Raw genomic sequence first — 13,277 nt, forward strand, 5'->3', positions numbered from 1 at the left:
ACAGAAACTTGTTTAAGGATGGAGTCACATATACATCAGTAAATACAAGCAGGAGAAAGCTCAATTGCTCCCTCCTTCCTCCTCTGTCTCTGTCTCCTTCTCATTTTCTCCTCTTCTTCCCTAATCTTTTCCTTCTCCTTCTTCTAACCTTCCACCTCCCCCTTCCTCCCCTACCTTCTCTACCTCCTCCTCCTCCTCCTCAACTTCCTCTCCTTCCTTTTCCTAGTTGGTCTATGGACAAAAGGTGCTACATACACTCTCCTTCCCACCATGGTAAACGTTACATCCACATTCTCTACTGGACTTGAGCTGCAGGTAGAGGCATGGGACTCAGCGAAAACAGGGACACAAAGAACGAACTTTCTTCCTACCAAGTCAAGACTGATTCAGGATAGAGATTCCAAGATTGTGACTACAGGGAGGAAGCAGAAATTGTGCTTCATAAAGTAAAATCTTGGATAGACGCTGGAGAAACACTTTGCAGGATAAACAACCAAGAAGAGGCAAAACTCCAGTTCCCCCACCTGCCCATAGCATCCCCACTCCACATTAAATGGAGAAACAAGGAGGAATCCTGCACTGCCAGATGCCAGCTCCTACTGGCTTGAGAGAAACTGACCACCAGGTGAGCTAAGCGGCACACAGTACTCCCACAAACAACCCTGGGCCAGATCAGCATAGCCCCCTGGACAGACTGACCAGACAGAGGGAAAAGCGAGACAAAAACAAAACTGAATAAACAATAACAACAACAAAAAAGACACATAGCAAAGAGTGCAGGGCACCCTGAGCACTGAAGAGGGGGCAGGGGCAATCCCTCACAGAACTGTAAATAAACAATTGGGCCAGAGAATGCAGGTGTAGCACCACCTACCCAGTGTGCTCGGAGAGGGGAAACTTTGTAGCAGTGGCTGTCATGCCTAAGAGAACTCTAAATAAACAAAGCCTGTGGGACTAGGTGAGTGATAAGCTCATTCCTGAAATCAGCAATCAATAAAGCCTCAAGCAACATCTGGCTGACAGTAGCAAGCAAGTGAGCCGAAGCCTCAGATAGACATTCACAGAACTGTCTCCAGACCCTTTTACTTTTTTTTTTCTCTCTTCCTTTGATGAGGCAATGACTGAACTAGAACTGCATGCTGAAGGTCTAACTGAAACTGTATTGCATTTGAACTTGGGATATTTTGTTTTGGTTTGTTTTGGGGTTTTTGTTTGTTTTGTTTTTTATTTTTTGTTTTCACCCTTTGATGAGATAACAACAGAACTACTTCTGAGACACCATCTCTAGGATTGTAGGCTGAGGGATTAACAACAAAATTATTAAGACTGAAACTCTATTACATTTGAACTTGGGGATTTTTTTTAACCCTCTCTCTGTCTCTCTAATGCTTGTTTAGCTTCATGTTGATTAGTATACTATCTCTACCTGTTTATTTCATTGGCACTGGTTTGTTGTTGTTTGTTTGTTTAGTGGTTTGTTTGTTTGTTTGTTTTTCCCTTTCCTTTACTTCCTTTGCTTTCCCTCTCCTCTCACCCTCCCATTTGAGATATCACCATTGTTATTATTACAAGCTAGAAAATACTTAATTGCACACAATACAGGTACATTAACAATAGCAAGAGCAATGATGGGAAGATGGAAAAAAGGGGGAAACTAGTTTTGCCCCCAGTAATAAATTAGTACAAGAACCAGAGGGAACAGAAAAAAGCAGATACCCAGATCCAGACTCCAACAAAATGGAGATAAACTATGCCAAAGAACCCAATGAAGCCAAAAAGAACAACCTGAAAGAAGAAATCCTGCAAGTAATCAATGAGAATTTTATAGAGATGATACTGGATATGGTCAACCAAAATGTACAAGAGACATTCAAGAAATTCCAGACAACAAAAATAGAGAATTTGAGAAAGCCCAAAAACAAATAAAAGAAACTATAGAATCACACACAGTGATTCTAAAAACAAAAAGGTGAAACACAGAACATGATAAATAAAGAGATAAATGTACTCAGGACGAAAATAGACAATATTAAAGAGGAAAGCACTCAGGATATGGAAAACCTCAGAAAAAAGAATGAAATAGAAATGAAAAACAAAATGGAAAGCAATCCAGCAGAAGAGAACAAGCAAAAGACAGAATCTCATAGCCCAAAGATGAAATGGTAATTAAAGGAAAACCAAAGAACTATTAGTTAAACAACTCAAGACCTGTGAAAAGAAAATGCAAGAACTTACTGTCTCCATCAAAAGATGATACCTGAGAATCATGGACATTAATGAAGAAGAAGAGGTGCAAAAAAAGGGAATGAGTAATATATTCAACAAAATAATAACCGAAAATTTCCCAAATCTAGAGAAATCTATGCCCATACTGATGCAAGAGTTCTCGAGAACATCAAACAGACCTGACCAAAATAGAACCACCACACACCATATTATCATTAAAACAACAAGTGCAGAGACTCGAGAAAGAACATTGAAGGCTGTAAGAGAGAAAAAAACAAATCACATTCAAAGGTAAACCTATCAAAATTAGAAGAGACAACTCAACAGAAATATTAAAAGAAAGAAGAGCTTGGGGTGAGGTTTTCTGGGCACCGATGTAAATAACTTCAACCTTAAGATACTCTCCCCAGCAAAACAATCATTCAAAATAGATGGAGCAATAAAAGTCTTCCATGATAAGCAGAAACTAAAACAATATGTGACCACAAGGCTACCACTATAAAAGATTCTTCAAGGAATTCTGGACACAGAAAGTGAAACATAACATAACCATGAAAGGGCAGGCAGCACCAAAAATAGGAAAAGAAAAAGCAAGAAAGTAGAGAGTAAACTCAACTTAGGTACACACAATCAAACCTTCACACAACTAAGACAACTAAATGACAGGAATCACCACATACCTGTCAGTACTAACACTTAATGTTAATGGTCTTAATTCCCCCATCAAAAGGCACTGTTTGACGAAGTGGATTAAAAAGGAGGAGAACCATCTCACCTACAGAAATAGGCTTAAGATGAAATACTGGAAGAAGATTTACCAAGCCAGCAGCCCCCGAAAACAGGCAGGAGTAACAATACTCATCTCTGACAAAGTAGACTTCAAACCTACCTTGATCAAACAAGATAAAGAAGAACATTCCATACTAATAAAAGGGGAAATAGACCAAAAGGAAATAACCATCCTCAACCTATATGCACCCAAGGTCAATGCATCCAATTTCATCAAACATACGCTGAAGGACCTAAAAGCATATATTAATTCGTTGGAGACTTTAACACCCCATTATCATCAATAGATAGGTCATCTAAACAAAAAATCAATAAAGAAATCCTAGATCTAAAATATACCATAGACCAAATGGACCTAGTTGATGTCTACAGAACATTTCATCCAACTTCTACACAATACACATTCTTCTCAGCAGCCCATGGAACCTTCTCCAAAATAGGTCATATCCTATGGAGCAAAGCAGGCCTCAGAAAATATAAGAAAATACAAATTATACCATGCATTCTATCTGATCACAATGCAATAAAACTAGAACCCAACAACAAAAATAAAGACAAAAAACATGCAAACAGTTGGAAACTGAATAACTCATTGCTTAATGAACAATGGGTCATTGATGAAATAAAAGAGGAAATAAAAAAGTTCCTGGAAGTCAATGAAAATGAAAACACAACCTACCGGGACCTATGAGACACAGCAAAGGCAGTCCTGAGAGAAATGCTTTTAGCCATGAGTGCATATATTAAAAAGACTGAAAGATCCCAAATCAATGACCTTATGATACATCTCAAACTCCTAGAAAAAGAAGAACAAGCAAATTCCAAAACAAATAGAAGGACAAAGTAATAAAAAGAAGAGCTGAAATCAATGAAATAGAAACCAAAAAGTTGGTTATTTGAAAAAATAAACAAGATTGATAGACCACTGGCAAACCTAACTAAAAGGAGAGGAGAAAAAACCCAAATTAGTAAAATCAGGAATGCAAAAGAGGAGTTAACATCAAACACCATGGAAGTCCAGGAATTCATCAGAGACTACTTTAAGAAGCTATATTCAAATAAATTCGAAAATCTTAAAGAAATGGACAGATTTCTAGATATTTATGGTCTCCAAAACTGAACCAAGAGAACATTAATCACCTGAATACATCTATAACACAGGACCTGCTGGATTCTCTGCTGAATTCTATCAGACTTTTCAAGAAGAACCTAATACCAACCCTCCTTAAACTGTTCCATGAAATAGAAAGGGAAGGGCACATTTTATGAAGCCAGTATTACACTTATCCCAAAATCAGGAAAAAACAACTCCAAAAAGGAGAACTATGGGCCAATCTCCTTAACGAACATTGATGCAAAAATCCTCAATAAAATAATGGCAAACCGAATTCAACAACACATCAAAAAGATCATTCACGAAGACCAAGTAGGCTTCATCCCAGGAATGCAAGGGTAGTTCAACATATGAAAATCAAAAATGTAATAAACCACATTAACTGAGCAAAGACAAAAACCACTTGATTATCTCAATAGATGCAGAAAAAGCCTTTGATAAGATCCAACACCATTTCATGATAAAAGCTCTAAGAAAACTAGGAATAGAGGGAAAGTATCCCAACATTATAAAAGCTATATATGACAAACCTACAGCCAACATTATACTTAATGGTGAAAAAAAGAAACCATTCCCTCTAAAATCAGGAATGAGACAAGGATGGCCACTATCTCTATTCCTATTCAACTTAATACTGGCATTCCTAGCCAGAGCAATTAGGCAAGAAGAAGGAATAAAAGGAATACAAATAGGTAAAGAAACAGTCAAAATATCCCTATTTGCAGACAATATGATCCTATACCTTAAAGACCCAAAAAACTCTACTCAAAAGCTCCTAGACCCCATCTACAACTATAGCAACCTAGCAGGATATAAAATCAACATAGAAAAGTCATTAGCATTTCTATACACTAATAACGAGCAAACTGAGAAAGAATATATGAAAACAACTCCATTTACAATAGCCTCAAAAAATGTCAAATACCTAGGTGTAAACCTAACAAAGAGGTGAACGACCTCAAGAAGAAAAACTATAAACTTCTGAAAAAGAGATTGAGGAAGACTATAGAAAGTGGAGAAATCTCCCATGCTCATGGATTGGTAGAATCAACATAGTAAAAATGTCTATACTTCCAAAAGTAATCTACGTGTCTAATGCAATTCCCATCAAAATCCCAATGACATTTATCAAAGAGATTGAAAAATCTACTGTTAAATTTATATGGAAATACATAAATTTTTTATTGAGTATAGCCAAGGCAATACAGAATAAAAAGAACAATCCTGGAAGTATTACAATACCCAGCTTCAAACAATATTACAAAGCAATAACAATAAAAGCAGCATGGTACTGGTACAAAAACAGATATGAAGACCAGTGGAACATAATAGAGGACATGGATATGAAATCACACGACTATAACCAACTTGTCTTTGACAAAGGTGCTAAAAATATATGATGGAGAAAAGACAGCGTCTTCAACAAAAACTGCTGGGAAAACTGGTTAACAATCTGCAAACAACTGAAACTAGATCCATGTTTATCACCCCATACCAATATTAACTCAAAATAGATCAAGGATCTTAATATCAGACCACAAACTCTAAAGTTGGTACAGGAAAGAGTAGGAAATATTTTGGAACTAATAACTATAAACAAGGACTTTCTCAATGGAACCTCAGCAGCTCAGCAACTATGAGAGAGCATAGATAAATGGGACTTCATAAAACCAAAAAGCTTCAGCTCAACAAAAGAAATGGTTTCTAAACTGAAGAGAATACCCACAGAGTGGGAGAAAATATTTGCCAGCTACACATCAGACAAAGGACTGATAGCCAGAATATATAAGGAAACTAAAAATTAAATTCTCCCAAAATTCATGAACCAATAAAGTAATGGGCAAGTGGACTAAACAGAACTTTCCCAAAAACAGAAACTCAAATGGCCAAAAAACACATGAAAACATGCTCACCATCTCTAGCCATAAAGGAATTGCAAATTAAAACCACACTAAGATTCCACCTCACCCCTGTTAGAATAGTCATCATTAGCAATACCACTAATAACAGGTGTTTGCAAGGATGCAGGGAAAAAGGAACCCTCTTACACTGCTGGTGGGATTGTAAACTAGTACAACCACTCTGGAAAATAATTTGACAGATTCTTAAAAATCTAATCGTAGATCTACCATATGATCCAGCAATACCACTCTTGGGGATATACACAAAAGAATGTGACACAGGTTACTCCAGAGGCACCTGCACACCCATGTTTATTGCAGCTCTATTCACAATAACCAAGTTATGGAAACAGCCAAGATGCCGTACTACTGACAAATATATCAAGAAAATGTGGGGTTTATACACAATGGAATTGTATGCAACAATGAAAAAGAAAAAAATGTTTTCATTTCCAGGTAAATGGATGGAATTGGAGAACATCATTCTGAGTGAGGTTAGCCTGGCCCAAAAGACCAAAAATTGCATGTTCTCCCTCATATGCAGACATTAGATCAAGGGCAGGCAAAATAAGGGGATTAGACTTTGATCACATGATAAAGCGAGAGCACACAAGGGAGGTATGAGGATAGGTAAGACTCCCAAAAAACTAGATAGCATTTGTTGCCCTCAATGCAGAGAAACTAATGCAGATACTTTAAAGTGACTGAGGCCAATAGGAGAAGGGGACCAGGAACTAGAGAATTGTTAGTTTGAGAACAATTAACTTAGAAGGTAACACACATGTACAGGAAAGCAATGCAAGTCAACTCTCTGTATAGCTATCCTTAACTCAACTAGCAAAAACCCTTGGTAATTCCTATTACTGCCTAAACTCTCTCTTCAACAAAATTAGAGATAGGGGCAAAATAGTTACTGCATTGCAGCAAGGGGCTAGGGTGGTAATGGAAGGGGTGGGGGACAAATGAGGGGGTGGGGTATGTGTGGAGAAATGACCCAAACATTGTATGCACATATGAATAAAATTTTCTTCTTCTCAGTACTAAACACTGAATGGCAATTCTCACATTTGACTCCCTGAAGAACCACAATGAACCATATGATCAAAGGTAATCATGGCAGCAAAGACCCACAGACAGTGACTCCAGAGCCCCAGGCCATTGTCTGGAGTTCACAGGATGAACCCAGAATTTCCTATGGGGTACACAAAATCCCATGCCTGGTGGACTCTGCCCATGGTCCCATTGAGCTCTGGTACCCCAGCACACACTCCCCTGCTGTTCCTGCCAGCACATATGACAGCCTTGCATACATGGCTTTAATACCTCTTGTACACTTTTCCTGTTCTGATGACTGCTGTGGAACTTTCAGCTCCATGTGACCAGAGATTCTTGACAGATTTGTTTTTAAGGCTTCTCACAAATCTATTGAGTTCAATGAAAGTGCTCATAAATAAATGAAGGAAGAAGGGAGGGTGCATGGGTGGGGGAGAGAGAAGAAATAGAGGGAAGGAAGGGGAGAGGGAGACAATGGAAGGGAAAGGGAGAGGGAGGGAAAATTCTTTCTTAACTACTGCTCTGGGAAAAGAAATAAAGGACAGCCTATGCTTTTGTCTGAATGAATTAGAATTGCATGCCAGGGACAGGTGCCTTGCTGTCCCTGGCATGATTTGACTCAGGCACATGCCCTACCCAAGGTCTCCCCACTGCTGACTAAATCATGCCAACCAGTCTCAGAAGCATATGCCTAGAGGAGAGCTTCATGCCAGACAGGTTCTGGGGACAGGAACTTGTTTAGGGATGGAGTCACATATACATCAGCACATACAAGCAGGAGAAAGCTCACTTCCTCCATCCTTCCTCCTCTGTCTCTGTCTCCTTCTCATTTTTTCCTCTTCTTCCCTAAACTTTTCCTTCTCCTTCTTCTCCTCTTCCACCTCCCCCTACCTCCCCTAACTTCTCTTCTTCTTCCTCCTCCTCCTCAACTTCCTCTCCTTCCTTTTCCTAGATAGGGTCTATGGACAAAAGCTGCTACATACAATCTCCTTCCCACCATGGTAAACCTGACATCCACATTCTCTACTGGACTTGAGCTGCAGGCATAGGCCAGGAACTCAGCGAAAACAGGGGCACAAAGCATTTTTGTGCAGGTAAATGGATGGAACTGGAGAGCATAATGTTATGCAAAGTAAGCCACATTCAGAAAGATACAGGTCACATGTTTTCTCTAACACATGGAACATAGGTCCAAATACAAACACTAGCAAGCACTATGTATATTCAATATACATATAGCATCATTCAAATACGGGAGTGTTAGAAGGCACTAGGGAGGAGGGAAAGGAGAGGAGAATGATAGAGCATGAATAATATTAAAATATTTTGCATCTGTGTAGGAAAAAGACACAATGCAACACACCGTGAAAACTGCTGAACAATAAAGGGTAATGGATAAAGGACAAGGAAAAGTAATAAGGAGGCTAGTCTGATTAAATTATGATATGCTTCAAGACAGAATACCAAGGCAAGCCCCCCTCTACAATCAAAAGACCCTTAGACAGTGAAGGTCAGGAATGTAAACATGTTGTTAAGGGAAGGGTAACAGTGGGAGGTGGAAGGAAAGATGAAATCTGCACATGTATGAATACAGAATAATGAAACTGATGAAGTCAATTTAAGAAGGGGGACAGAGCACAGAAAGAATAAGTGATGGGATGAACCAAACTGCTGTACATTGTAAACTTATATGGAAATGTCACATTGAAAGTCCATATAAACCTATTAAAAATAATGATAAAATGTAGAAAAGAAATATCTTGAATTTCAAATAACATTATGATTTTATCATATTCACATAGCCATAAATAAAGAAATCTGTCATGTTCACTAAGCCAATATTGCCGAAGACACTCACAGGAATCCCACTCACAGATGAAGAAGAAATATGGTCAAAATCAATAGAGTCAGGGAAAGACTAAATCCCATGAGAAGAATATACAATCAAATGAGAATGAAGGAAGAATCACAGATGGTGAATTTCATAAAGTACAAAACTCCAAGTTGAATAACTGGGAAATAAAGAGATGTGAAAGTAATGATGTGGAATATAAAATAACAATATAAATAATCAATGAAAAAAGTTGGAACTTTACAAGATAAACAAGACTGACAATCCCTTACTCATTCTTATCACCCCCATAAATCCAGAGGACCAATAAGGGATATTTTGAAAGGTGTATTAAAATGAATTTGAAAATTTGACAAAATGGATAAATTTCTAGGCATGTAAGACCAAACTAATTGATAGAATAGAACCTAAAAAACCCAAACAGATTTATACTGTGCAATGATATGATGTGTTGACAGAACTTCCCAACAAAGTAACACCCTGGACCAGATTGATTCACTGCTAAATTCTCCCAGAACTTAAACAAAAGAAACAACACCAATGGTTCTCAAACTATCTTGTAAATTGAAAAGGAAAGAATGAACTGAATACATCCTACCAATACAGTGTTAACCTGATAACAAAACCAGAAAGGACAAAAAAAAGGAAATAATACAAAAAAATCCTTGAAACATAGACAGAAAAATTGTCTAAAAATTACAAATAGTAATCAACAAAACATTTGAGAAGCAAAACTAGCAATGCTACATTAAAACTGACTCAAAAATATAGTACACAGTCATAGTGCCAAAAGACAGCATGCAGTAGAATAAAGACTGTCATTAACATAACACCAGAATTTAATAACCTTCTCGAATTTCTTAGTCTATTACATATACAATAAACTAGTAGTAAAGAAAGAATGAAAAGTAAGAAGTAGGTCACATTATTTTGCAGAAAATGAGTGTGTTCACCTGGAAATTCAAATGAATATATACAGAATATATGTAGAGAGAGAGGTTGCACAATCAATACAGAGGTACCATAGCCAAACAAAGAGAAAATATGCAATTGCCAATTACTCAAAGAAGAAACAATCACATAAAGCCTGAGGGGGAAATAGGAATACGGTAGCAATAGACATAAGCACAATATAACTGGCTCCTTACCAACCAGAAAACCTTACCCAGGAACAACAAATTATTTTTTAAAAATTATACATTTCAATGTTTATGAACAAGTTTTATTAATAGAACTTGTCAAAGGAAAAGTTGTTCAAAGATGTGAATATGTCCATCTACATAAGTGATTTATAGATTCATGGTAATGTCTTCAAAATTAATGATATTCCACAAACCTACCACAAATGCTTTTGTAAGTTTCATCTTAAAGAAGTGTTGGAAGTTTTTGAAGATAAATAATGTTTAATCTAACATAAATTGTATGAAATATTTATATGTACTGAAACATAAAATGGTACCCGTTAAATAAGTATAATTTACTTTTTATGCATCAGTTACACAATACCATCAAGAAAATATGTAAAAGATGAAAAATCTGACATTATTCAAAGTAGTAGCAAAACATTCACAAAAAGTTCACAAAATTCACTGAATTCCTGGAAGCCCAAGAATTCAGTGAATTCTGCCCATCTTTTTGAACAAAAGATGAACACTGAGAATGCACTACCAGATTCCATGAATTAATGTAAAATTTTGGGGATGAAACTGCATGACAGCCAGGCAGCAGTGGCTCAGGCCTGTGATCCTAGCTACTCAGGAGGCAGAAATCACTAGTACTCAGTTTGACTCAGCTCTGGAAAGCAGTTCATGAGACCCTTTCTTGAAAAAACACATAAACAAAAGAAAGAGCTGTGGAGTCACTGAAACTGTAGGCCCTGTGTTCAAGTAATAGTATGGAAAAAACAGGTTATTTGCATAATTACAAACACATACAACAATGGAAGATTGAAATGTCTCAACTATCCCATGCATTTACAATCAACTGATTCACAAGTATGTGGCAAAATGACACATACTTGAAGAAATGACAGTATATTTAATCAGTGCTGTGGGGAAAACTAAATACTTGAAACTGGACCCCATTCCTCACCAAATATAAAAATAAACACAAAATTGAATCCCTATAGTTCAACACCATAAAGTAAGAAACCATTAGAAAAAAAATAAGGAAACCTTTCAAAACAAGGGATTAGACAACAAATTTCAGGAAAAAATTTAAAACACAGAAATCCAAAGAAAATTAAAAAGGATCATATTAAGTGGAGAAGTTACTTCAGAGCAAAGGAAAAAATCACAGAGAGAAGAGACAACCTACAGAATGAGGAATTATTTTCCACAATCTTTCATTTAAAAGGAAACTCATATCAAGAGTATGTCACGAACTCGGTTAGAATCCCCCAAATAGTTCATTTTAAAGGCAATGATCAGTTCGAATTATCTGCAAAGAAGACATATATTTGTGCAAGGAATTTAGTACAGACTAATTTAGCTTGCTCTCAGGGAATTTAAAATCATTACCACGATGAAATACAAATTCTCCTCAGTTAGAAGAGCTACAAGCTACCATACAAAAAGTTATAAAGTTATAATATCCAATATAACTTGACTACAACCTCCCTCCCCCACAGCAAAAACACAATTCCAGTAGTCCATGTATCAATGCAACACCTTCATGGCATAAGAAATTCCTTACTCTCCTCAACTAGTAACACACTTAACATTTCTCTTCTCTAAGTCTAGGAGAGTCAGACCAGATTCCTAGAATACAGATTTCAAATTTTTCTAATTTTAAAGTAGCAAAGGACTACTATAAGCAAAACATTAAATGTGTGACAAAAGCATAAGTAACTATATTCAAATATGATTTATAAAATAGTGGGAGAAAAAAGTATCCCTGGGAAAAATTTGAATACAAACAAAGGTAAGCAGACAAACATCTAGGCATGCAATAAGAGTGATGTTCTGATACCTTCCACAGCAGGGAAGAAACTCAAATTCCTACCCCATCATCCCTGCTCCCAAATGTGTGCTGATACCACAGGTAACACTCACTACAACAGCACTTGAAAACTGATGCAAGGAATCACTGCTTGCAATCAAGTTTTCACTGCTAATACGGCTGTAAATGCATTGCTAGAATTCCATGGAATTGTGCCTTAACAATTTATTAATTAGACCCTCTGCTGCAGACCTCGCATCTGTTCATAGCCAAAACCTGAGCACAGATATGTGTCTACATGAAGCAGTAATAAATTGGAGGGGAAAAATCTCACAGGGTTTATCATTTATTTCTGGCTATGTTTGCATTTCCAGATTTGACAAAGAATCCCAGCATGACACACATCATATTTGAAACAGTAACTGGATGTCTACGGTCATAAGAGTTTTCATGACCATGGGCACAAGTACAGAACTTCTCTGTAGGGACATTACTAGATACATTTGTGAGTAAAGAAATCTTATCACACCATGAGCTACAAGAAAGGGAACTTGTTCTAGTCTCTCAGTTCAGAACACATGCAATTGACTTGGATTCCTTTTCTAACGATGATCTCTTGAGGTAGCTTTCAGCCCAGGTTGAAGGAGTCCCAGAGATGGTGGAGCAAATGCATAGATTTCAGCCTTATTAGGGAAAAAAGAAAAAGAAAAAAATGGAATATATTTGTTCCTGTTGAAAGAAAAGTACACCATAAACCACAAAATAAAATAGGGATGTTTCTGGAAGGTAGAGGAGGAAGGGCCATGTAGGGGTTATTATCAACATTGCTCTATGCATTCACAGATCACTTAGGCAGTATTTATCCAGAAATGAAATACAAACATGTAATATAAAGTCATTACTTACTTTGCAGAAACTCCATTCATGGCAGGATCATTGTGTCTGTCATCTTTGACAAAAGAATAAAGCGGGAAAAACCCTGCAATCACTACATCTCCATCTTTGTATATACTGTGCTCAAAGTCAGGAAAACAGTCTTGATTAGAAAATGAACTGAGATGGAGGGGAAGCTGGAGGAGAAGGAAAAGAAAAATCAAGGGGAACATGTCTAGAAATGTACAATTCTGAGTAGAGGCTTAGCCTACAGTGTCAGGCAGGTATATTTGTTTCCTGTGTGCCTCTGTATATATGTGTTTATGTCAACTGGAAAGTCCATTCTAATTCCCCAATTTCTTTCAGCCCAGTGTCTTCCATTCCCATGGAGGAATCTGGAAATATTTGTGCCTTGGGCTCTGCATCTGAGGTCCTGCATCCATGAGATAAACATGAGTTGGAAAATAAGTCTGAGGATCCTCCTTTCCAACCCAGGTGCTACAATTTCATCCAAGCCCACAGATGGTAA

The 13,277-nt window shown here is 37.2% G+C and overlaps 1 protein-coding gene across 1 annotated transcript in view; it reads right to left on the bottom strand.

The window, feature by feature from the left end:
- The window catches only part of LOC109680654 (vomeronasal type-2 receptor 116-like), a 49,308-nt gene extending 36,402 nt beyond the window's left edge, over window positions 1–12,906 (bottom strand). Inside the window, exon 1 of the mRNA XM_074077819.1 lies at window positions 12,782–12,906. Within this exon, the coding sequence (XP_073933920.1) occupies window positions 12,782–12,801 (20 nt within the window). The 5' untranslated portion in view covers window positions 12,802–12,906. The remainder of the gene's footprint in view (window positions 1–12,781) is intronic.
- Window positions 12,907–13,277: the final 371 nt, after the last annotated feature.

This window comes from Castor canadensis, chromosome 6 (genome assembly GCF_047511655.1).
Source record: "Castor canadensis chromosome 6, mCasCan1.hap1v2, whole genome shotgun sequence".
NCBI classification, from domain to species: domain Eukaryota; kingdom Metazoa; phylum Chordata; class Mammalia; order Rodentia; family Castoridae; genus Castor; species Castor canadensis.